The 27,178-nt window shown below is 38.0% G+C and overlaps 2 protein-coding genes across 2 annotated transcripts in view; one reads left to right on the top strand and one right to left on the bottom strand.

Moving 5' to 3' along the window:
* The window catches only part of myo19 (myosin XIX), a 43,381-nt gene extending 20,939 nt beyond the window's left edge, over nt 1-22,442 (top strand). Inside the window, exons 9-23 of the mRNA XM_079871843.1 lie at nt 1,605-1,681; nt 2,095-2,185; nt 3,948-4,113; nt 4,882-4,955; nt 5,129-5,364; nt 6,578-6,754; nt 9,066-9,206; nt 11,049-11,156; nt 11,271-11,341; nt 12,431-12,510; nt 14,375-14,532; nt 15,402-15,531; nt 17,970-18,055; nt 19,371-19,703; nt 20,130-22,442. Coding sequence (XP_079727969.1) covers nt 1,605-1,681; nt 2,095-2,185; nt 3,948-4,113; nt 4,882-4,955; nt 5,129-5,364; nt 6,578-6,754; nt 9,066-9,206; nt 11,049-11,156; nt 11,271-11,341; nt 12,431-12,510; nt 14,375-14,532; nt 15,402-15,531; nt 17,970-18,055; nt 19,371-19,703; nt 20,130-20,243 — 2,042 coding nt within the window. The 3' untranslated portion in view covers nt 20,244-22,442. The remainder of the gene's footprint in view (nt 1-1,604; nt 1,682-2,094; nt 2,186-3,947; nt 4,114-4,881; nt 4,956-5,128; nt 5,365-6,577; nt 6,755-9,065; nt 9,207-11,048; nt 11,157-11,270; nt 11,342-12,430; nt 12,511-14,374; nt 14,533-15,401; nt 15,532-17,969; nt 18,056-19,370; nt 19,704-20,129) is intronic.
* On the bottom strand, nt 21,569-27,053 carry znhit3 (zinc finger, HIT-type containing 3). The gene is made up of 5 exons (XM_079871883.1): nt 26,965-27,053; nt 26,831-26,868; nt 25,641-25,703; nt 25,033-25,116; nt 21,569-22,948 (listed from the first exon to the last, which is right to left on the bottom strand). Exons 1-5 carry the CDS (start codon nt 27,030-27,032, stop codon nt 22,755-22,757), a joined length of 447 nt encoding a protein of 148 aa, XP_079728009.1. The 5' UTR covers nt 27,033-27,053; the 3' UTR covers nt 21,569-22,754.
* Nucleotides 27,054-27,178: the final 125 nt, after the last annotated feature.

Genomic DNA, 27,178 nt, shown 5'->3' with positions numbered 1-27,178 from the left:
AAATTACAATGTGCAGTTTTATTTTAAGATCACAGGGCTCCAGACTAACATTTGAGGGCAGAAGCACTAAGTTCTACAGAAAGTATTTGGTAGCACTGTGGGATGACAAAGCACTGAGCTTAATTTGAGGTGTAGCCTATAGATAAAGTTAACTTTAATTATTATCATTCATAATGTCTTAATATTAATTCAAAAGCAAAATGAGTGACTAAATAGCTATTAGGGAGTGAAAATAGCCAATAAGCGTCCTCTATTTTTACAATGGTAATTTGTATTTTGAGTTTTCCTACTTCTTGAAACTTCTTTTAGTTTTATAAATTTTATTATAGTTTTCAAGTGCTGGAAAAAGATATGTGTATGCTACTGTTGTAACCATAGTTACAGTTAGTGTTACTACATTAAATCCATGGTGAATGTTGCTGATCTGTGGACCTAAAGCCTTCTATAACTTGTTCGTTCATGGCACGATGTTTCTCCTGGTTTCCACGTCAGTGCTGTTTGATCTGATATGGTTTATAACAGAGAATTCTGCATCAAATCTGAATGTTTCTCACTGGAACTCGCAGCAATGTTATTAATTCTGTCGCAAACTCAATGGATTTCTTCACTGGATCTCAATGATGTAACGGTGTTGCGTGATCGAGATCCGCCCACGACTGGCGAGAGAAGCTCTGCACTGTCTATTATTGGTTCGAACTATTAAACGGTCTGTGAAGCAGAAATGAGTAGCGCAGTTTTTTCCGCTTTCATTTTATCATCATTTATTAACATGTCACGGTATAGCCTACTCTATGCTTGAGGCTGATATTGTGTCTAACTAGCGTATTGTGTTTAAACTGCGAAGTGCACTGTCTGCAAACTTCGTGTTCCCCGCAGTTCTGGGGAAGCGACTGCAACATTCGCAGTTCATTAAGTTCGTCTCCTTACAGTACCTCAACCAGCTGAATTCTCTCAGCCAGTCTTCCCAAAAATGGTGGGTTCGGGACTTTATCACCTCACAAACCTCTGACTCTGAATCATCATCCGACTGTGTCTGTGACATTGATATTCGTCTCCATTAGTCTGTTTCCTTCCCATGGACGTTTACACGTGCTCGATTATCTCTAGGACCCTCCCCCTCCACACATTAGCCAGTTACAGTGGCCATTCCCTATTCTTCTCACACTCGTCATCATTGGCCTGCTACACATTCCGGATTCATTGACGCGTCCCTTCCACGTTTAACGTAAAAAAATTACTGGTCGCACATGTGCGACTGGATGTAAAATTCAGTCGCACACTCTCAAATTTTGGTCGCAGTCTGGAGCCCTGACATACACATATAAACAACATTAAAAGCTTGATTTTCACCACAGGGGGACTTAAATATATTATGCCTTAGTCACATTTAGCAGATAAGAGCTGGGCAATTATATAATTTACATTTTGCAATGATATAAGCAATCAATAAAGATGGACATACCTATATATCAAACTTTATATAAAGATCTGGGCGATAATATAGTTCCACTATACTTCATGAATTTGTCTTTTGAAGCATTTTATGAGGAATTTGAGGAGGCACTTCTAATATTTGACATCTTGCATTCTGTTTGTCTGAGCAGAAGACTGTTTGCAAGAGACGATGGATGCCATGATCAACCTTGGCATTGATGAGGGGAAACGGGCACAGATTTTCAGGGTAAGACGTGACGAGGGTAAAAGGACATCAAAACCTCAAAGATGATTGGAGATTAATGGTATGATTGTTGGATTTTTAGATACTGATTACACTTGGTGGTTTGGACTGATTAATTAAACTTTACGATGTTAATAAGACCTTATTTGTATGAATAGTGGGTGGAGACACTGAAATACACCACACACTGAAGAAAACCTGAGAGATGAAAAGTTTGTTTGTTTCCCCATGTAATGAATAAAAAAATACTAAATTAACTTTTTGATTTCTCAGTGCAAATTACCCTTGAGGTTTTGATGCAAGTTCACACACCAAAATAACAACATAGGAGATGAGAGAGTTGGTGGCTGTTGATGGGTAAAAATATGGAAATAAATATGATGTAAAAATGACTGGATTGTTGTCTTTTTGCAAAGATCCTTGCAGGTCTTCTGCAGCTGGGGAATGTGGACTTCAGTCCTGCATCAGAAGAGGCTCAGCCATGTGATCTTGATGGGCACTCCAAAGGTGTGGTGTTTCTGCTGTTTTGTTTATCTAAAAAGCAAAGTTATGGCTGTGAATTAGGTGAGGTGCATATTCCAGACATGATGAGACGAAGTACTATTATGGGTGATGCAAGTTCATGTCTGAGTTGTGACATGTCTCTATCACATTCCTCCTCTCTCCCAACTACGTCTCTCTTTGCTATATACACTCTCTTTTGACCAATAAGAGGTCATTGTACTATAAAAATATCCTGTAGGTTTCAGAACTCAAATCTTTCTCATTAGCCCAAAAATTGACTTGAAACCAAGCTCCCAAAACGACTCGTATGCGTAATAGCTTGACAAAAGGCCGCCGTCGCAGAAGGTTAACGCCCACTACTACATCATTGCCTCTTTAGCTCCGCCCACTGATTCGTGCATGTCATGCAGTAGTAAATACAAGAGCCAATCACAGGATTACAAGATGTGGAAAAACACAGCCTTTGCATTGCCTTTCTTGTGATCCTAACATTAGGAAAGCGTTGATTAACTTAATTTTTAATGAAGTTTCAGAGCGGGTCAGTAAGATACTGTTCGTGTTTGCTTAATTTTTCTGTGGATTAGTTTTTAAACAAGACAGTTCGACGCAGGCTTTTCAGAGAGATTGAAAATAAAAGATGGCAGTGACGTCTATTTTGGATCCGATGGTAATGTCACAACACAGTAACAGTGTTTTTACCATGTCTCACTATTGCTTTGTCTGGTACAGATCGCTTGATATGTACTCGCTTTACCTTCACTTTACTGAAAATGATGAACGATAATTATACGAACGACACGATGCATTCATTCATAATTCATTTGCATTAAGCACCATAAGTTATCCTGTCAACTACAACTGTGGTAACTCCAAGTACTTAAACTTTAGTTGCATGGGCAAAACTTATAAAGCATAAATGTTTTGCCGGGGATGTTAAAAATGATTTTAATTCGCAAAACTGTTACCCAATCATAGCAGTGGGCATTTACTTCTTGAATGCTTCTCAAAACAGAGTGTTGGGTCAAAACAGGATAAAAAATAGCCTATTACTTCTAAATTATGATGTTTTTTGTTTAAATTAGGACTCTTTTTTTTCTATGTTGTGTGTAGTGTCTTCGTTTCAACACTGATATAATGTAATAAAATACTGGACTAAATATAAATAAAGATGATTAATTACCACGCTGTCGCAGTCTGGAGTATCCCTAGTGTTTGAGGTGTAGGTTCGTCTTCTGATTCGGGATTAGACTCTGGCTAAAACATGGCGAACATTGGAGGTTATCAAAACAATTTCACATGTGTGAAGGCGGGATGTTAAAAATGATTTTAATACGCAAAACTGTTACCCAATCATAGCAGTGGGCGTTTACTTCCAAGTCTTGAATGCTTCTCAAAACAGAGTGTTGGGTCAAAAACAGGATAGAAAATAGCCTTTTAATTCTAAATTATGTTTTTTTTGTTTAAATTAGGACTCTTTTTTTCTGTTGTGTGTAGTGTCTTCGTTTCAACACTGATATAATGTAATAAAATACCGGAATGAATATAAATAAAGATGATTAATTACCATGCTGTCGCAGTCTGGAGTATCCCTAGTGTTTGAGGTGTAGGTTCGTCTTCTGATTCGGGATCAGACTCTGGCTTAAACATGGCATGATTCTCAAGACAAACTGTTGGGTCAAAAACAGGATAGAAAATAGCCTATTACTTCTAAATTATGATGTTTTTTGTTTAAATTAGGACTCTTTGATTTCTCTGTTGTGTGCAGGTTTCCTCCAGAAGACCGCTGCCCTGCTGCAGGTGCCGTTAGACGAGCTGCAGTCGTGTCTGACCGTGAGAAATCTGCGCGCTGGCAAACAGAGCATCCTCAAACCTTGCTCTCAGTCGGAGTGCACCGTCCGCAGAGACTGTCTCGCTAAAGCCATTTATGCACAGTAAGTCACAGACGTATAAACCTGGCTACAAATTTAATGAAGATGTTTGTTCTTATGACTTATTTCGCCATATTTAGCGTTGCACTTTTCCCCCATTCAAAACAATACGAGTGACGCGTCTTGAGTAATTCTATAGTCTTTGACTCTACTAACGCCACAGTTCACTCCGGCTCGCCCAGAAAAACACACAAGTTGTGATAAATCAAGACTAAGAAAAACATACCATGAAATACAATGCCTAGAAATCCTAAAAAATTATCTGTGTACTTTCTCAACTGAATATCACCAGGCCAGAACTTGACAGATGTGAACACGAGAACTTCATGCGGCGATGAACACAACAGATAAATTAACCTCAGAGAAGAAAGTACATGTCGCGTTTTTATTAATCTCACGTTATAATCAAAAAGCTGTCTTAATTCTACAATGAATTTATTATTTACATTGTGTTTACACATTGTTGGTTATAATGAAAGGCACCTCTGATTGGCCATTGTGTTCACGCGCTCAACAGATACGTCTGTGATTGGCTACAAAGCTTGGCGCTTGTAAAAACACGGTGTAAATAAAAACCTCTGACTCTCAGAAAGCCCTTAAACAAACACGAACGAGAATGCTTGAAATGCTGGTACTGTCAACTTTTTTTAAGAATCAACTGGTACCAGTTGACAACCCTACTTATACCTGAAGTGAAACTGAAGAACGGAAGATATTTTTATAATACTGGTGCAAGTTTTTCAATGACCACATTTCTTTTCCCATTTTCAGGCTGTTTGACTGGTTAGTCACTTTCATCAACAACAGTATGTGTGCCGACAGTTCCACGTGGTGCAACTTTATCGGTACATATTCTATTTATTTAATGGGAAAAAAACGAAATATTATCAATATATTAATTTCAGTCATAAATTTTAAAATTTGAATGTGTCAAATAATTTACTGTACATTTTGTTTTTCTAAATGGAATGAAAGTACTTCTAGAAAGCAATTAACCCTTGCCTGGTGTCTCCTACAGGCCTGCTGGATGTGTACGGTTTTGAATGTTTCGTCCTGAACAACCTGGAGCAGTTGTGTATTAATTACGCTAACGAGAAGCTGCAGCAGCACTTTGTGGCTCATTACCTGAAGGCCCAGCAGGAGGAGTATGTGGCCGAGGGGCTGCAGTGGTCCTTCATACGTTACCAAGACAACCAGGGCTGCCTGGACCTGATTGAAGGCAGTCCCTCCAGCATTTTCTCCCTGCTCAATGAGGTCTGCTTCCACTTCTCATCTCAGAGAGAGAAAAAGATGAAAAAAGACAACGACTTTGTAAAAGTATCTTGCATTTCTTTTGCTTTTCATTCAGGGTTTGAAATTAACACCCGACAAATGCATGTAAAAATCAACTCTGGCGTGTAACGCTGTCAAATCACGAGCCAATTTGGCATGTTACATCCCAGTAAACAATTACCGTCTTTCAACGTTGAAATATGGTTGAAAATAAGTCGGTCCGCCTTGGACTGGTTTACGACGTGTTTTCAACTGATCATCTAAGACAGGATAAGTCTGTTATACATGCTAAAATAACGGAGAAAACAAACTACCAAACCATGTTCATTATTATCTCAAATAAATTTCAAGAGTCTTACATATTCCATCCAGACGTTGAAGATCGACCTGTTTTCAACGTTGAAAATTCGTAATTAGACATTGAAGATTTACGTCTATTCAACTTCTAATAAACGACTTTTTGCTAGCTGGGATATTATGTTTACCGGTACTCACTTTGCTGGGGAAGTTTGTGTAAGCGAAATCTGCACAGATTTAGTGCAAACACTCATGAGTCATCATGATATATTATAATACAGCGTATTGCACAGAATCTGCTCATATCTGGCTTACTTGAACACACTCGTCCCTACGCAACAAATAACGGCGCGCTTGTTCATTTGCACTGAAGCAAAAGCGAAGATTAAAAAGCATTTGGTTAAAAAAAACACATTATTTTTCAACATCCTAAATTTATTTCATGTTCTTTGTACTGTATTGGTTGGGGGAGTAGATTCGTGACTCCCAGAATCGGATCGGATTGTGAGATTTAAAGATAAAGATTCCCACCCCTAATATATATATATATATATATATATATATATATATATATTATAAAATTTGGACTTCGCACGTTCATTTCATATATATATATATATATAAGCTGTGACATAGTTAATCTGGTTAATTTCTTTTCTTTTTTTCAGGCTATTAGAAGTTCTGAATGGCCGGTAACTAAAACATTTAGTAGCCAAATTGGCCGATGAGTGAAAGTTAATTTCAAACCCTGATTGCATTGCATTTGAATTTGCATCGCAAATATAGTGAATGCCACTATTAATAGCTTATTGATACATGGTGAAAGAGTTTTTTTAATAGCACTAATGAATATACCTTCTTCCTTCCTTGCTTCCCTTTCTGTCGGTCTGTCCTCTAGGAGTGTCGTCTGAACAGAGCATCGGATGCGAAGCAGTTTCGTGTGCGTCTGGAGAAGGAGCTGTCAGATAATGCCAGCATCAGCTGGGACAAATTCAGCAAAGAGCCCCATTTCACTGTGGCCCACTACGCTGGCAGAGTCAGCTACCGGATCCAGGGAATGATGGAGAAGAACAAGGTACAAACCACACTACCAGTCAAACGTTTTGGATCGGGATGATGTTTAATGTTTTCTATTTTATTATATTTTAAAATGTAATTTATTCATGTGATCAAAGCTGAATTATATATATATATATATACACTACTCAAAAAAATAAAGGGAACACTTTTTAATCAGAGAATAGCATCAAGTCAGTTAAACTCCTGGGATATTGATCTGGTCAGTTAAGTAACAGAGGGGGTTGGTAATCAGTTTCAGCTGCTTTAGTGTTAATGACATTAACAGCAGGTGCACTAGATGGGCAACAGTGAGACAACCCCCAAAACAGGAATGGTTTTACAGGTGGAGGCCACTGACATTTTTTCCCTACTCATCTTTTTGGACTGTTTTTCACCAGTTTTGCATTTGGCTAGGGTCAGTGTCACTACTGGTAGCATGAGGCGATACCTGGACCCTACAGAGGTTGCGCAGGTAGTCCAGCTCCTTCAGGATGGCTCATCAATACGTGCCGTTGCCAGAAGGTTTGCGGTGTCTCCCAGCACAGTCTCAAGAGCATGGAGGAGATTCCAGGAAGACAGACAGCTACTCTAGGAGAGCTGAACAGGGCCGTAGAAGGTCCTTAACCCATCAGCAGGACCGGTATCTGCTCCTTTGTGCGAGGAGGAACATGATGAGCACTGCCAGAGCCCTACAAAATGACCTCCAGCAGGCCACTGGTGTGAATGTCTCTGACCAAACAATCAGAAACAGACTTCATGAGGGTGGCCTGAGGGCCTGACGTCCTCGAGTGGGCCCTGTGCTCACTGCCCAGCACCAGGGAGCTCGATTGGCATTTTCCATTGAACACCAGAATTGGCAGGTCCGCCACTGGTGCCCTGTGGTTTTCACAAATGAGAGCAGGTTCACCCTGAGCACGTGACAGACAGGAAAGGGTCTGGAGAAGCCGTGGAGAATGTTATGCTGCCTGTAACATCGTTCAGCATGACCGGTTTGGTGGTGTGTCAGTGATGGTCTGGGGAGGCATATCCATGGAGGGACGCACAGACCTCTGCAGGCTAGACAATGGCACCCTGACTGCCATTAGGTATCGGGATGAAATCCTTGGATCCATTGTCAGACCCTATGCTGGTGCAGTGGGTCCTGGGTTCCTCCTGGTGCACAACAATGCCCAGCCTCATGTGGCGAGAGCATGCAGGCAGTTCCTGGAGGATGAAGGAATGATACCATTGAAGGGCCACCACGCTCACCTGACCTACATCCAATAGAACACCTCTGGGACATTGTGTTTCGGTCCATCTGACATCACCTGGTTGCACCTCAGACTGTCCAGGAGCTCAGTGATGCGCTGGTCCAGATCTGGGAGGAAATACCCCAGGACACCATCCGTCGTCTCATTAGGAGCATGCCCCGACGTTGTCAGGCATGCATACAAGCACGTGGGCGCCATACAAACTACTGAGTACCATTTTGAGTTGCTGCAATGAAATTTCAGCAAAATTGACAAGCCTCCTGCATCATTTTTTCACTTAGATTTCCGGGGTGTCTTTGAATTCAATCCTCTGTAGGTTGATCATTTTCATTTCCATCAAACGATGTGGCATCCTTTCGCTCATAACACATTGCCCAGTCCATATTAGTATAGATATCCAGCATGATATTTTTCCCCATTGAGATCTGATGTGTTTTCAAAGTGTTCCTTTAATTTTTTTGAGCAGTGTATATATATATAGAAAAGTGTTTAATGTAAATTATATTTTAGAAAAGTGTTAAATGTACAAAACCTTTCTATTTCTTTTGAACTTTCTATTCATCAAAGAATCCTGAAATAAAAATTTAAAATAACTGTTTTCAACATTGATAATAATCATAAATGTTTCTTGAGTTTCTTGAGATTTCTGAAGGATCATGTGACACTGAAGACTGGAGTAATGATGCTGAAAATTCAGCTTTGATCACAGGAATAAATTACACTTTATTCACAGAAAACATCTATTTTACATTTACATTTAGTCATTTAGCAGACGCCTTTGTCCAAAGCAACTTATAAATTAGGACTAAATTAAGCGAGTCAATGACAATGACATTATAATAATACATTATAATAATATTTCACAATATTACTGTTTTTTTTTTTTGTTTTTTTTTTTGGAGGAGCAGAAGAGACTCTTTTAAAAACATTAAAAATCTTACTGATCCAAAACTTGTGACTGGTAGTGTATATAATTAGTTATATCCTTAAATATGTAGCTGGTCTAAGCTAAACACAAGGGAAGCACTCATTTGTGTTTTAGTCTCATTTGCATGCATGTGTCCATGTGTTCTGCAGGACCCGGTTCCTCCTGAGCTCACCGGTCTCCTGCAGAGATCCCAGGATTCATTGCTGCACAGTCTCTTCGCCGACGGTGACCTTGAGAGCGAGGGCTCTAGAGGACACAGTAAAGTGATCACTGTCGTCTCCAAATTTAAGGTACAGGTTTTAAAGAGGTGAAAATTAAGCTTATGATTTTTTCATGGAAAGATTTCATTTTTACAAATGACTTATGCTATAAATTATTGTGTGTTTTTTGGCCTTGAATCATTACGTTTTACATCCACATTATAGGATGATTTCAGATTATTTCCTTGTCCCAGGCATTTCAACATCTTTCACACAAATATCTTTTATGTTCTTGGTTGTATAAAGTGGTCAACGATCATGTTTTAAAGTAGAGATGTACTGAAGATGCTCTGTGAAGTCAAGTGAATTGCTTATGTTTGTGCTTTTCCTAGTTTTTTTTAAAGCGCTAGTCATAAACGTCAATGTTTAAGACTCTTGTTTTACCACAATGGTTGATTGACATGAATAGGCAGGCCTTCGCTGTTGTCCTTTGTTTATATCTGTATTTAAAGGATTCGTTCACTTCAGAATTAAAATGTCCTGATAATTTACTCTCCCCCACGTCACCCAAGATGTTCATGTCTTTCTTTCTTCAGTCGAAAAGAAATTATGTTTTTTTGAGGAAAACATTCCAGGATTGTTCTCCATATAGTGACTTCAATGGGTGAAAGGTCCAAATGTGAGTTTCAGTGCAGCTTCAAAGTCTCGACACGATCCAGCCGAGGAATAAGAGTCTTATCTTGACAAACCATCGCTCATTTTCTAAAAAACAACAACATTTATATACTTTTTAACCACAAATGCTCGTCTTGCACTTGCTGTGATGCGTCACATATTACGTAATCGCGTTGAAAGGTCACGCGTGTTCTGGTTCATAAAGGTAGGGTAAGGCGAAAAACTCAAATTTTCTCCTCCAACTTCAAAATCACCTGATATCGTTGTTTTACCTTTTATTTATTTATTTATTTTTGTAAATGCCGTTTGACTTTGTCTTTGCACGTTCTCTTTGTAAACACTAGGTCTGTACTTCCGCCTGTACTGTGACCTTTCAACGTGATTACGTAATGTGTGGCGCATCACAGCTAGTGCAAGACGAGCATTTGTGGTTAAAAAGTTAATATTATATATATTTTTTAGAAAATGACAGATCGTTTCGCTAGATAAGATATAAATGGAAATTATTAATATATAAATTATTATATAATAAATTATTTGGGCCCCTTCAGACTTTCATATGCTATACAACTACAATCAGACACTAGGCGCGTTTCCGTTACAGATTTGCGCAAAACTTTTGCGTTTTTTTTTCTTTCTTTTTTTCTCCTCCTAAATGTCGACAACATAATTTTTTCCTCTTGCGATCATGGCGACGGATGTTGGTAGGTTTACGTATATCCCAGCCACTGCACTGGCCGTTATTATTAATCGATGGAGACGTATGTGTGTTCAAGCATTCATGGCAAGGAAAGACCCTTATACTTGAAGCGGCACATGTGAGGTGTTTCTGGGTGTTTCTCCTTCATTTCTGCTTCGAGGTCTTGATTGTGGCATTTATTTGAGGTTTAGAATCCAGTATTGCTGTAATTCTTGTGTCTTTTATGAATTTAATAGATAACTCTGTCTCGCGTCAGGTGACCTGTAAATGCGCAAAAACTGTTTCCATTGCAGTTTTGCAAAATATTTCGTTTTCGAATTGGCTGAAAAACCACGTAAAAACTTTTTTGTGATAAATGGGAGTTTTTGAGAAATTGACGTGTTTTCATTAAGCGTATTTTCAATTCGCAATTTCAATTTGCGCAATTTGAAGGGTAATGGAAACGCGGCTCGTGATAGAGGATGTTCAGGAGTGATGCTGTCATGTCTTGGTTCAAATCAGATTATGTTTTACATTGTGTCTGTGCTTAATTTGTTTGTCTTTCTGTGAATATGCAGAACTCACTTGAAAGCCTGATGAGGATTTTGCACAGCACCACCCCACACTACACACGCTGCATCAAGCCCAACCCTGACTGCAGACCGCTCACCTTCAAAAAGGAAGAGGTGCGAAAAACGAGTGCATTTCTGTCTGTTCACATCGGATCCCCTTGAGTTTCAGGTTGAATAAGTTTATAGTTCATGGACTGATTAGTGAGTCTTGGTTTGGTTTGTGTTCAGGTCATCGCTCAGCTCGAGGCCTGTGGGATCGTGGAGACCATAAACATCAGTGCAGCAGGATTTCCCATCAGGTAAAGCTACATAATCCACACATCTCTTTCCATACAATCTCCACATCATACAAGTGTTTAACCCTTGTGCGTCAATTAAAAAAAGTTACACATAGGTTCATAGACGACAAACATGTCTGTGTCAAAAAACTGGCATAAAAATGTGAAGCTTGGGAGCACAGACTTAAGTTTGGTCTAATTTTAAGGAGGACCCATGGCAGATTATTGTTGAAGTAAAAAAAGTTTATAAAGTGAAACCAAAAAAAAACGTTATAGTGGTTTAAGTTTATAAAAATGATTTATATAAAAAAAATATTTTTTATATAAAGTATATATTTTATAAAACATGTTAAACTGCTAAAAAAAATCAAAGCCTTAAATCTAAACAAGTTTAGCGAATCTCAAAAAATGAGCTTTCAGTCTAATTTTCCCCATTAGATCCCAGCAAAACTCAAATCCAGTGGTTGGATTTGTGATTTGCAGTTGAGTTTTTTTCTCTCAAATATTACACACACACACAATTTTTTATTATTATACACATACAAACCACACTCTGACATCTATACCAACACTCCCACACAATTAAAGCTGCATAATTTATCCAATTGGCTCTATAATATTGCAGAAGCAGAAACATGAATAAAGTGAGCATTTGTTTTACAGGCCAAACCTGAGAAAATGGCACCATCTGGTAAACATTAGTCAAAAGCCTTGTCAACAGAATGAAAGCCTCTTAACAAAGATTGCCTAATTTTATAGTTTAACGGTCCAGGGATTAAAAATGACAGTTTTAATGGGGACATTTTTGTCCTTAAGGTTCTGAGTGGAACTATTTTGTGTTACTAGTGTAACATAGATTTATTAAAGGGAATGGGGGTGAAATAGTAAAATTCCAATAAAAATACACACCTGTGCCAACATATATGCATTTGGCATTAACACAGGAAAAATTATAAAAAATAAAAAAAACTGAAAAAGACAAAAATGTCCATAAGGTCGCACAAGGGTTAAAAGGGAAGACTACTTCCAAGATTTGGTACATCTCATATCAGCTCAAGTTTAGAGAATTCCCTTCAGAATGATCACATTTCTTTTGTATTATTTGTGCAGGATCCCGTATTGCAGTTTCCTCCAGAGATACGGGCTGATCACAAACAACACACTAGCAGCGCAAATGAATAGAGAGAACAGTACGTGCAACACTAATTACCGTCTGCTTTCTTGTTCTCTTCGTTAATTCCTGATTCTTGTCTTTTTTCTTTCAGTATCCTCCTCTTATTTCTTCCTATAATGTGAATCTGAATTCTTCAGGTGAATTACTGCATGCTTATCTAATGGATATTTTGCATGCAGTTGTGCACTTGCTTGCCTTTTCTTCTTAATCTTTAACTATCTCCCTCTTCTGTATGTTGAGTTTAAATCTTGGTGTGATCTGACTAATGTCTTGTGTAGAAATAAATAGGTCTTTCTGGCTGAATTTACGTGGTTTCATATCACTGCTTGTGGGATGTGGTACAGACTTGTTCTAGCTCATCCTGCATGAATTAGCACATTAGTTGGTTAAAGAACAGTACAAAAATCAAGTGTGCTCAATCCTGCTCCTAAGCTAAACCAATTAAGCAAGGTATTTTGAAAATTACAGGTGTCGGAGCAGGATTGGAAGTGAAGTCTGCAGGAAGGTGCATTTATGAACGTTTGCTCTAATACCTCACGCCACCAAGAGTCAAAACAAGCTTTTAACTAATCATGATGAATCAATATGGTGACACTGAAGAGCTTGAATTTAGTTGCATGAAAGCAAGACACTACAAAATTGTATACAAAATGTTGTATAAATCAGGCGAATTAAATAAAAAAAAATCCTCTGTAAAGACCTTATGAATATAATTAAAATTATAAAGTTTTAAAGAGTTTTCTGACTCGTTTTTAGGAGAAAAATACTCATTTTGAGAAAACGGCCTTTAAAGAGATATATTGCAATTTAAATCTACTGATACAAATAGATAATGTGTAATAACATAATCACTTAAATGTGTATTTTGAATGTATTCTTTCCTCTAGTCTGAAAGAAGACATGTTATGGAAGTAAAATAGGCCAAAATCGTCTAGTGCGTGAAAAAAAATGTTTAAAGGGGGGGTGAAATGCTATTTCATGCATACTGAGTTTTTACACTGGTAAAGAGTTGGATTCCCATGCTAAACATGGACAAAGTTTCAAAAACTAAGTTGTATGTTTGACTCTTAGAACAGAGCAAGAGAGTGAAAGCAGTTCGCCATCAAAGCGCCCTGCCCGGCTTTTGGGAAGTCAATGTCACCAAAGAAGTGTGTTTTTGGTTGCCAGGGCAAGACAACCCTGCACAGATTCCCAAAGAACCCAGCGTTAAGGAACCCGTGGATGGAGTTTGTTTTCCTGAGCATAAACGGAGTTGTGTAGCTGTTTTTTTTCCCTGCATTTCGACGATGATTGTTTTATAAACAAAGCCCAGATCGTCTAATGCTTAAGGATCGAGCAGTCGCAATGATAAAGGTTCGCGGTCGTGCGTTGGAACCGGACGGTGAGTAACTGAGTAGCAAATAATGTCTCTGTGTGTTGTCACTAGCTCAGCGCGTTAGCACAGCTTTAGCTTCGCCCACACGGCCCGCCCCCAGCTGCTCGTTTTTTTCCGGAAAGACTCGGTACACCCTATCTTTCTTTGATTAATATAATAAAACAAAAGACTTTTTGGAGATATGAAGGATGCAATATTACTCTATAGGTACTCAAGATTAACAGGAGATTGATTGAAAATGAGCATTTCACCCCCCCTTTAATGTTGTTTATATATGTTGTTGATATGCTTCAAGATGACCCATGTGCAAATTCATCAGTCAGATTAATTTACATTCAAGCATTCAAGCTATTTTAAGGCATGAAGAAATTTTTTTTTCAGAAAAAAAGATGATTTGATTATAAAAGATGAGTTTGAGGGGTAAAATGATTGACTGCAGGTGGACTTTAAAACACAATAGTAGGATCATAAATGTGTGTTTCTAAAGCTCAGCTCTCGCCCACAGGCCCTGAGATAAACGGTCAGGCTGTTCTGGGATCTGCTGTAAAGGATGTGGTCAATGTGGTCCTCAAGAGACAATTCCCAAACTCCACCCTCAGCCCTGATGACAACGACAACATGGTGCATTGTGGGAGGACCAAAGTCTTTCTTACGCAGTCCCTGGTAAAGCATGCGCTCTGATGACTTATGATTGTAACATGATTTGCAAAACGTTGAAAGTTCACTGAACTCTTTGGCTCTGTTTCTCCTCGTCTTGGCTGATGCAATCACAAGCAATCAGATATCATTTTACAGGGTTCCCACGGGTCCTTGAAATCCTTGAAATTTTGTGAATCTGAATTTTTTTTTTCTCTTTAAAGGCCCTGGAAAGTTTTGGAAAATAAACACACACAGATACAGGTCCTTGAAAGTGCTTGAAATTATTTTGTGCAAGACGTTTTCTGGAAAAAATTCCATATTATTCCCTCCGATCCGCTAATGTGTTATTTCGCCAACACTTCGTGGCCTATGCGCACTAGCTTGCTTGATTTACGTTAGTTACGTGCATTTACGCGTTACGTTAAGTGTTTCCCGCGTGATGTACTTTGCGTTGTACGTTGCCATGACGTTCACGTGCGCACAAACACACCGTGAAACATTGCAAAAATAGCCTAAGCTCTTTTCAATTAAATCCATGCAAAAGTTAATATCAGATAATTTTAGAATACATTATTGGATGTACCGAATATTCTTCAGTTTTATGCAAAACAGAAATACGACAAATAGAATATCAGATCTCTGTCATATGGCCAAAAATAAATGCAAAAAAAAAAGCTTGTGTTTGACACATGCAAACTGGAACAATGTATCTTACAAGGTAACACGAGGTATTAGGTAACCTTGCTCTCTCTTGAAATGTGTCCCCACATTAAGTCCTTGAAGTTGAGGGTATTGGACCTGGAAAGTCCTTGAAAGGTCCTTGAATTAAGTTAACCGAGGTGTGGAAGCCTTTTATTTTGACGTCAGTAGTTAATTCATCATGTGTTGTGCAGTTGGAGATGCTGGAGGATCACAGGAACTGGGTGCGCTCGCAGAAAGCGTTCTGTATCCAGTGTTGCTGGCGCCGCTACCAACAACATCAGCGCAACCTCAGGACACGCGCTGCCACTCGTATACAAGCAGGTTAGCATTCACCATCATTTTTTTGTGATTACAGGTACACTGGTTGTATAACAGATGGGGGTGGGAATCTTTTGGTACCTCACGATTCGATTAAAAATCAAATTTCACATTTATTTGGATAGCGCTTTTCACAATACACATCGTTTCAAAGCAGCTTTACAGAAAATGCCATATTACAATTTACAGTGATCTGTTATCAGAGGTGACTGTCTAAGTTATGCATTTCAGAAATGTACGTATACAAAATCACAGTTAGCTAAAAATGTATTAATTTAAACAATGTAATAATTAAAGGCAGAAACAATGAGCTCATTGAGGTAATGAATACTTGAACATAGTGCATAGATATGTATATAGATTTGATTGTTTTGTGTTACTTTTCTTATTTGACTGCGGTAGACGGTTTAATAAGTCTAGAAGAAGAAAAATTCCTACTAAATTTAAATGTGAACCTTGAAATCTATTTAGTTTTTCTTCCCATTTTAGTCAACCCAATATTATAAAACAAATGCCCTTTAAGCTGACTATAACCATTACACAGTCTTCTATCATAAAGCAAAAAAAAAAATTTTTATTTTATTTTTTATATTAAAAATAGGAACAAAGAAGCAAATTACAAACATTAGGACAAATACAATAGAAAAAAATATACAAATTAAATTAACTTTTAAGTTTAAGTTTAAGTTCAGGGACAGAAGTATAGGTTTATTTAACATGTTGTAAGAAATACTATTGAAACTGAATAATGAAGTGTAAAAATAAAACACTGTATAGTCTTCACTGTATGAATTAAATATAACTTGATTCATATTAAAGATAAAAAAGTGAATCATTCAAAAGCAGTGAGTGTTTATTTTGTTGTTGTTTTGTAAACATTAATGAAACGGATGGCCCTTTAAGAATGAATGCGTGGATATAGTTACACATCCGATTTTCTCCCATTTGTTTCCGTTTGCGTAGGACATAACCGGTTCTGTTTACATTGAATACTCAAAAGTCCACACGATGTGCATTGTGACACAGTTGCATGTGTAGCTGTGAAAGAGAACAGCTGGCATGCATGTGAGAGGCGGCATCTGTGCATGCACTTCGGCTGTGTGTCCGTCAGAGTCCTCGATTGCGTGTGATTAACGTCAATAACTTTAAGTAGTACTGCAATAAGTGCAACACTTTAGAAAATCGATGTTTGAAATTTGTGAATGGATGCAAGTCGGTAGAAGACAGAATCGCGATTCATATAGGAATAGATTTTTTCCCGCACCCCTAATAACAGATATAGGACTCCATGATTTGGGAGGAAAATTTTAATTGATAGAAATTGCGAATGTGATTCAAAAATGAAAAAAATCAGGTTTTCTGTTCTTATTTGAGGGGTGCACAGTTAAAATTTTAAAAATTTTTCTTGTTAGCACGCAGAGCAATACTAGTGAAGTTGAAGGAGGCTTCTTCATCCACTCACATCCAGTGGATCAGAGATATAAGGTCTTGTCTTTGCCTTGAAAAGATCAGGTACTTGTTTTAAGAGGATCAGAAAAACAATTCCTCAGGATCTGGCACCCCTTCCGTCTAAAAAACGGCCTATTATTGCCTTGCATTTCTCTCTATTCAGCCCTAAATATATATTTATTGTTTTACCTTGTGTGTATACTGTATATAGGTGAGTGCAGGTGTAAAGAAGGCTAAAGAAGCAGACATCTGCGGTGTGTCTAGACACTGACACCTGATCACCTTCCTCCTGATTATCCCTTAAACCCAGAACAGATTCAGCTCACTTGAGCCAAACACCTGCTTCACTGAGATCAGTAAAGCCAAAAGATAACGGAGTCACAGTATAATCCCTGGAAATAAAAGTCCGTCCCATAATCAGAATTACCTAATGCATTCATAATACTTTTAGCAATTTATAAATGTTTCAAAAACAACAATAGGGCCTTATAAAATTATGTAAATTGCCCCAAATTCTGTATTATTTTCCCCCGAATTCTGTGTTGTCTTTTTTAATTCGTCTGGATTTTCTGTTTTATGATTTAATACTAATGTAATGAAACTACAAGGTACACTATATAACTTTTGACCCTCAAGCGTTACAGCATGCATTTTGCAGAAGAACATTGTTTTGGTTGTGCTTCGGCTCTGCGGATGAATATGGTTATCCTGCTCATAAAACATTCAGTACTAGGCTAACGAGATAGAAAGGATCTCAAGCTGACTAGCTATCGCTTTACCCGTTAATAGACACGGTACTTCCTTGAAAATAAAATTTTATTTAAAATAGCTCGAGGTTCAAGCTTATTTGTTCATGAATGCGACCACATATTGATCACATAAATGTGGACTTAATAAAATCTGAAGTCGTTCAACCCCTAGGACAAATGTCTCTCTATTCGTATAGTATTATACAGTGTTTTTAACTCCCTTTATGTGTCTCTTTATCATAGGTTTGAGATCCTGGCGGGTCAGAAGTGAAATTAAGAAATGGCACAAAGCTGCAACGGTCATCCAAACCACATGGAGGCGCTGGAGAGTAAGCATTGTGCTGGTTTTTAATTAGATTACCGTAATAACAGTGTTTGGCAGGACTTGATTTTATCCATTGGGAATTGAATGTATTGTGTAGACTTTTCCAAAAAATTTGGTGTGTTTAATGAATTCTTCTGGATTCAGTGTTTTATCATTTATATGGTGCTATTTTAAAAGTTGATTATTTTGTTTATTGGGTGCAATAGAATATGATAACATGCTTCAATGTTCAAAAAACATTATTTTTAAACACACTCTACATTATTGCAGCTCCTCTATTCCTAGTCTGTCTGAAACGCTTTGATTTCTCCAAAGCCCCTCCTCCTGAAAAGCTCAGAGTGCTCTGATTGGCCAGCAGACGCAGTGCGTTGTGATTGGCCGAACACCTCGAGTGTGTGTCGGAAATGTAACGCCCCTCACCATAATCACGAGCTTCAGCTTCCAAGGCGTTAATCATTTGCAAACACACAGTTAATAACAATGTCGTTGGTTTTATCATATCAGTTCGAGCCCGAGTTGGATTCTGAAAATGCGGATGATCAAGCCGATCGATCGCAAACAACTTTGCAAGCAAGACTTGTCTTTGTTCATATACTTTCTTAGGTTCAGGAAGCTGTCCTCTGTAAAATACGCTTTACACAAGCAATCTTTTGGGTTGTTCTGCTCAGGAATAGCTTTATAAATCAGTCTTAACCTCTGATTCCTAATTTCATCCATTTGTAGAAGGCCAATCAAAGCGGTTATACTTTTGCGACATGATGACAACACTACAATTAATTGAAGCGTCGCCTGTATTTGGGCTGTATTATGCTAATATTTCACACTGTGACGTAGACGTTTAAGGAAGTAATATCTGGACTTTGCAGATCTTATACATGCTGGGCTATGAAATGATTAATTGTCATTAATCGCATCCAAAATGAAAGTTTGTTTACATAATATCTGTGTGTGTGCTGTGTATAGTTATTTTGTATATATAAATACACACAAATGTGAAAAATGTGTTATTTATATATCAAATATTTATATATAATATAATATATAAATATTTATACAGTATATACATCATGCACACATTTCTTAAATATATACATGCATGTGTGTATTTATAGAAACAAAATAATTATATACAGCACACACAGAGATATTATGTAAACACACTTTTATATTGGATGCAATTAATCACAATTAATAATTTCAGAAGGAAAACATTAAACATAATTAAAAAATTTTGGCAAATAAAGTATGCAAACTAAATGTTCCTTGAATCATGTGTGTTTTGTGCTGTTTTCTTACACTTCTACGTTCCTTCTTGCTAGGCGTGGATGGATGCATTAGCTGAGGCGGAGCTGGATGATGCTGAGGACTTCATGGAGGAGGAATCGTGTGTGTTGCCGAAGCTGGATCCTCTGCTGAGGGAAAGAGGGTCCGTGCAGCTCGACAGCATCCCGGAGCCCGTCGTGGTGCGAGGCTGGCCGATCGGGCTCGCGATCGCTTCTGCTCCCTCCATCACTGTGTCTCTGACGGCCTCTGGTTTCCAGCGGATCATGTCCATGATGGCCTGTCTGAAGATCCCATTCAGACACGATGAATACAAAGTAGAGACCAACCAGTTTGAACAGGGTGTGGCGTCGATCAGAGCTCAGCCACGGGTAAGAGACATCTCCAATATACTACGTTTATATGAGGGTAGAGTGGCCATAAATGATTCCTGTATAAATGTAGCTTAAAGTCCCCCTGTGGGGAAAATCAAGCTTTTAATGTTGTTTATGTGTCTATGTGGTGTTTTTAATACGCTTTAAGACAAACCATGTGTAAATTCATAAGTCGACACCATTGCTGAGTATTTTCTCCTTAAAACGGCAGTGAGCACGGATCCACACTTTGAAAATCCACCGGAAATAGTAGATAATCCGGGGACTTCAGGCATACTCTCTTCAACATACTATGCTTTGGGACACACTTGTTCTAATCTCACACACTGTTTAGGATGGATAGTGTGAACATTGGCCTGACAAATCCTAGTGAAGACAAACTAAAAGTCCTGCTGTAAGTGCTTTGCCGGTTTGTCTTGACAGGGGTCCATTAAGATGCATCTGCAGAGATCTCCACTTCTCTACGCCGACCGGCACCCGGTGCACAAGGCCGATGTGGTGACCGGATTCAACCAGATCTTGCTGGAGAAAACCTGACAGGACTTCTCATCTCCTCCTCATGCTGCTAAAAGCTTTCATGCAATCAGTGCACCTTTGAAATACACTACATTAAAGGGTTAGTTCATCCTAAAATGAAAACTCTGTCAGTAATGACTCTCCCTCATGTTGTTCAACCCCGTAAGACTTTCGTTCATCTTCAGAACACAAATGAGAGCTGTCTCACTCCTTCATAGGCTCACTATTGGCCAGCATCACACACATGACCAGCGTCGGCCAATAGTGAGCCTCCGTTCTGACATACAACCCATAAGTGTTATTCTGAAGATGAACGAAAGTCTGACGGGGTTGAACAACATGAGGGAGAGTAATTACTGACAGAGTTTTCATTTTAGGGTGAACGAACCCTTGAAGTGATATTAAACATTTAGCTGCCTTATTGTTAGTGCAATTTAGCGTTTAGTTGTATTTACTCTCAGCATGAAGTGCCTTTTAATTGTCCTGCGTGTTTAATCAGTCCTGTAGAGCGTTTTATAACTATTAGTTTAACAAAAGCTTTTATTTTATACTAGCATTTTCTGTTATGATTTAAATAATGTCTCTTGCACAGCTTGAAAGTGATATTTATACCGTAAATATATAAAGTGATATATTTTATAGATAAGAATTTATTCATAATGTGCTGCTGATGTATCCCAAATCTTGGTATTTAATTTAATTTGATTTGTATTAAAGTCCCCCGTCATCAATCATTTTATCCGTTAAAACTCTTCTCTGATCACCAAAATTACATATTTAAACGTTTTTTTTTTTTTCCAGTGATAATAATTTCTTCATGCCTTAAAATAGCTTGAATGTATCTCGACACTCTTGCTTCATTTAGTATCCACGGATTAATGAATATGCTAATTAGCCCCGCCTCCCTCACTCCACCATTACCTGATCCACCTGGGGTCTTGTACAAACTGATAATATAATAGGTTTTAAAGGGGCTATATGTTAGAATTTTCATGGAATAATCATTTTTATTGCCAATGTATGAACAGCTTGTAACGAAACTTAAAAACGAGACCTTCCCAGACTCCCTAGCTGATTTTTATGTTTAGGACTCGGGACGTTTTTGGCGGGAAAATCGCAGATGTGTGTTTTCCACACACTCCCGAGAGCATCTCTTCTGTTCACTGACACATGAAACTAATGCTTATACAATGTTCAGGATAATGCTGAAAGAGCCGCTCTGGACTGTAATGTCAATGTGTCGTGCAAAGAAAAGAGATTCATTCAAACTACAGTCTCACAGAGTCAGATCTATATAGTCTATAGTCTCAGATATACTTTATAATCAAACTATCATAACAGTGTGATTTTAATGAGCTCATCTGTCGAGAACATCTCCACATCTCTATGATCAGATGCTTTCTGAACTGATGTTTCTCATTTCTGTTGTGTGTTTATTGTGTTATTGAGAGGAAAGAGCAGCACATATTCACATATTCATCTAAACGTTGCTCTCAGCAGTGGACGGCGTCGGGATATTCGTTAATAGTAAATCACTGCAAAGGTATTTCCAACTTCTAAGCAGAGAACGAGTATATCGGGGTCTTGAATCACGTTCAGTCTCTTGTGTGTTACATGATCTCGAGTGCGAAGCTGCTGCAGTTTCACTTCACGGCCACCGGTGTCGCTAAAAACAAGAGTTTCTCAATTCTACATATAGCACCTTTAAAACATGTTACAATGATATTATTTACAATAGAGTATAATAACTGAGATGATGGAGAACATAGTATTGATAAAGACAAGTTTTGTACACTTTGCATGATATCTTTTTTTTTTATTCATTGCACAATGTAAGACATGAAACACTACATGATAAAATACTGGGAAAAGCTGTAGTTTCGACATTGCTGTTGATGCTCTTACCAAAGCAGACTGAATTAATGTACTATTTGCATATGCATTTGTAGTTTTCTTAATTTTGTCAGATTACTTAACACACCGACTGCACACGCACAACACAACATTCCTCCTTAAATCAAAAGTGTTTTTGGTTATGAAATATGTGCATTTATTACCAAAAATATTCAATATTTGTAATCTCAGGGCATTAATCAACAAAACGTGTGACTATAAAACAGGTATCTTTTGTTTGTGCTCAGGTACTGCTTTAACAAACCAATCAAACACTTTGTCAAACTTTGATAATTCAAATAAAAATGTTTTTGGCTTCTTTATGAACATTTATTAATTATATACAAGGCATGATGGTGTGTAATAAATGACTGGATGCAGAATTGCATGTGTGACAACACAAAGGCTCAGTAATATGTTGAGAAAACATGTATATTCAACAAATATTTCTAAATACTAAAGATTGAGAGCTATTTGAGTTTATTTGTCAGACATAAGTCTAAATTACTCATTACTCTGATTGTTTGTATTCAAAAGATATTTGTTTTAATACATAAACATTTATGCACAAAAACCAATGGATTGACTTGTTGCATGTTGTTCATTAGGAATTGGTCCATATGTGACAGTTCAATAAAATCAGTATTCATCATCAACGCTCTCTGTTTGTGTAGGCTCAATGATTTTTAAGCACTGATCAGCAAACTCCACGAACAGCGGCTCCTGCATGGCGTCTTTCATGGCTTTGGCTTTATTTCCAGCCGAGTCGACCGACATCATTAGCTGTCGGAGATGAGGATTCCTCAACAGATCCTTCAGCGCCTCTGAATCTCCTGTGTGAAGGAGAAACATCTGTGAAACTGCCTCACAAACAGCACTGAAAGGGTTAGTTCACCCACTATTGGCCAGCATCACACACATGACCAGCGTCGGCCAATAGTGAGCCTCCGTTCTGAAGCGCTGCGCTGTTACACTACATGAACTCACTCAGAGAAACACAGAAGAACATGAAGAGTTGAATAATGTCATTATTTTAGTTTGTTTTTGCGCACAGAAAGTATTCTCATCGCTTGATGAACTTAAAGGTTGAGCCACTGTGTTTGCGTTTAAAGTCAGATCAATATTTCCTCATCACCAGGGTTTATGTAAGGGTTAATGCCCTTCGAGGTGTCCATTGTCAGGTATTAATGCACGACGGCGTGGTGTGAAGCGGCGGACGGTTGCCTCCGCCGAAGTCCATTAATACCTGACAATGGACACCTCGAAGGGCATTAACCCGCTTATACCATGGTCACTTGCCAAATAACACATTTTTAAAACATTAGTTTATATTTTAATTAGTTTTACAATCGAAATCTAAAGTTTTTACAAACAATAACTTGGTTTGCCTGGTTACGCCTGACGGTTTATTTACTAGGTGTCCTCTATCACTTTTTAACCCTTGTATGGTGTTTGGGTCTGTTGGACCCGTTTTCATTTTTTATCAAAAGAAAAATGATACAATTAATTATTTTTTCAAACTGAGACTCATTGGCCTTGGCTCATTTTCTGTGAGGAATATATATCAGAACACATTTTTAATGAAAACACACTGTACACCCCCCCCCTACACATTTATATTACACACAGGATGTTCGGGTCCACTGGACCCGGGGCTAATAAAAGTGTGGAAATTGTAGGTCCTGTGTACCTTTACTCTGTCCTCCTCCTGTCAGGGCCTGCTGTTAGTGTGTGTATGTTCTTGTATATGGTTTATGAGGACACAAATGTGTATAATGACATGGGTATTACAACGTAAACATGGTTTATGACGACATCTGTGTCCTCATACTAAAACATACTAAATGGTGTTTTTTGAAATTCAAAAAATGCCAAAAAATTTCTGTGATTGGTAGGTTTAGGGGTCAGGTTAGTGTAGGGGGATAGATTATACAGTTTGTACATTAGAAAAACCATTATGCCTATGGAGAGTGACCGTACACCACATATCCAAGTGAGTGTGTGTGTGTGTGTGTGTGTGTGTGTGTGGGTGTGGGTGTGGGTGTGGGTGTGTGTTTTGTGTGTGTCTGTGTGTGTGTTGTGGGTGTGTGTATGTGTCTGCATGAGTGTGTGTGTGCGTGCGTGTGAGAGAGAGATTGTGTGTAAGTGTGAAAGAGTGCAAGAGTGAGTTTTGTGCTTCTACTCCTGCCATTCCCACACGAGGATGCAATTCTTAAATGTGATCTAACAAAGGTAAAGAGTAAATATTAACCATATATGCTGTTTATATTGCTTGTAATTGGGATGAAGTAAACATCTGTTGAGTATTTTAACATAACATTTTTGATTGTGTTGAATTAAAAACCCAAAAATGCAGCGGGTCCACCAGACCCACGAACACTGGCTGAGTAACAAAAATATGAACACCACACAAGGGTTAATGGACACCCTGCAGCCAATCAGAATCGAGTATTCACCCAGACCATGGTATAATCTGAGTAATCTAATCTATAATTATTACATTTTATTACATGGCTTGGTTGAATTCTAATGTAGAATGCGGTGTGTTATTTCTTGATAACAAACCGTTGCTAAGTATAACACACCGTTGCCATGATAAACAGAGCGTTGCTATGGACGCAGGATTCTAACCGTAGAGACGGAACGGACTATTTTCTTTAGCGGAATCAATAAACTCCTTTTTAAATCAATATTTTGTGTCAAATTATTGATTTATTTGGTAGATAGCCATGTAATAAGCAGGATAATGTAGAGCGAGGCGGGTGTTATAGCAAATAACAACCCCTTCAGGATTCAAGCTCTGCTTCGCGTCAGGGTCCCGATCAGCCTGTCGGAGGTGTATTCGCTATAACAACCGCCTCGCTATACATTATCCCTTACATAATAACCGTCTGGATGAATATTATCCCTTACATACCGAGCTGCTGAAGTTTCTGTAACGGCACTTTGTCAGTCTGACTGTCTTCATCAAGAAGATCCTCAACAATCCACGGCTGTTCGGCTGAAATCAGACAGTCAAACGAGTTATCAGATCAGTTGATATTTGACTGGTTTTGTCCATCCTTCTGTTAGACTGTCTCACACATGAATTATGTTGAATATCTGTCAGCTGTTAAATTTAACTACACAATTAGATAATACCAGTTTAGCTCAACCAATCACCAAGCAATGCTTCATTGTGTTCAGTCTGTGTGTAAAAAGAGCATTAGCAATTAAAGAAAACACACTTCAGCAAAACATGATCAGCTCAAAGTGTCTGAATCACTTTTGGTCCCAAATCTTTATAAATTTTACTGGTAGTCACTGGATGAAGAATTTTTGGGTATAATGTGTCACAGTTTACTTTATTTTGCTCTCCTCACTCACATAAATGAGCTATAGTGTCCTGATCACACTAGTAAAGAAATATACAAAATTATATCTGGTGTATGAATAATTTTTGGTTTGACTGTATTTATATCATGATGTAAATGTAATATGGCTGTTGATTTTGGTATCTATAACGTGTGTGGATCAGTCACTCACCGCTGCTCACTGGAGTCGGGCTGATGGAGGCCGGATCGGGTTCTTTAATTGGGTGACATGAATCTATCAGAGCAAAGAGAAATACAGGCGTACATTGACTTGTTTTTTATGTATACGTATAAGACACAAAATAACTAATTATAACTAGACGAGTGAAGTTTGATGACAAACTTTGATGTTGGCTGGACAAAGTTTAAAATAACTTTGAAAAGCACATTGCTAGAATGATTTAGCATTTTGCAATCATGTTGCCAGCATAATTTAACACATTGGTATCACGTTTTAACATGTTAGCATGTTTCTAGCATGATTTAACAATGCAAAAAATTGTTAGCATGTTGTTAGCATTATTTAACATTGCTTGCATGTTGCTGACATGATTTAACATGTTGCTTAACACTTTCCAAGCTAAATTTGGCACATCGTTAGCATGTCTTACCTTTTACAGTCTATGGTCTTACCTCATTGCTAGCATGAATTAACACATTGATAGGATGTTGCTAACATGATTTAAAGTCCCCCTGTAGTAACTTATTTTATCCTTTAAAACTCATCTTTGATCACCAAAATTACACATTTAAACGTTTTTTTCTTCTTCATGTCTTAAAATTGCTTGAATGTAACGACACCCTTGCCTTATTTAAATTAGTGTATGCTGTTCTATGAATATGCAAATGAGCCCCGCCTCCACTCACTCACTCAGCTCAGAGATCCACTGGTTGACGATCACACGTTGATCTGATTGGTTACAAGGTAGTTTGTGACGTCAGAAACACCAGCGATTTCAAAGCGTGTTTTTGAGACTGTCTTTGGTTCACTGCAGTTTTAAGGAGGAAATACTCAGCAATGCTGTCGACTTATGAATTTACACATGCTTTGTCTTAAAGCAGATTAAAAACACCACATAGACACATAAACTACATTAAAAGCTGGATTCTTTGACCACAGGGGGACTTTAACACAGTAGATCAGAATGTCGGCTTTATCTCGCCAACATAATAACTTCTAACAACAATTGCATTTGTAGTAGCAGTAACATTATAATGTTAATACTAATAATAATGCATTATTATTTTATTAAATTAATGATAAATCAGTACAGCATGCTTGCAACTTTTTGTTAAACTCTTTTAGATAAAAGCATCTGCCAAATAAGTAAAGTGAATATTTATTTAGAATAGTGGACGTACCATCATCTTTGTGTCTTTTAAAGCAACTCACTGAACAACTAGAAGAAAAAGAAAGGTGTTATTGAACAATGACTGAAGTGTCTAAAAAGCAAAAGTTATTGATACAAACAATCGAACATCAATACATGACTTACTATCTGATTCTGCATGCCGGACATCTGTATTTAGGAACATGTTCGCTGCAAACTCCACACAGCTGCATGACTGATCTCTTAAAACAAAATAAAACAACGCAGATGATGTTATGTAGCCTGTAGTTACTGGAACCACGTGTTTGTGTTTGTGTTGTTGACAGCGTGTGGGACTTTTAACTCATTTCCTGTAGGGAACACTTCCGGTGTAGAGTGC

This window comes from Squalius cephalus, assembly GCF_949319135.1.
Source record: "Squalius cephalus genome assembly, chromosome: 5".
Classification (NCBI taxonomy): Eukaryota; Metazoa; Chordata; class Actinopteri; order Cypriniformes; family Leuciscidae; genus Squalius; species Squalius cephalus.
Note: the sequence above shows the minus strand (reverse complement) of the source record. Positions and strands in the feature narration are given on the sequence as shown.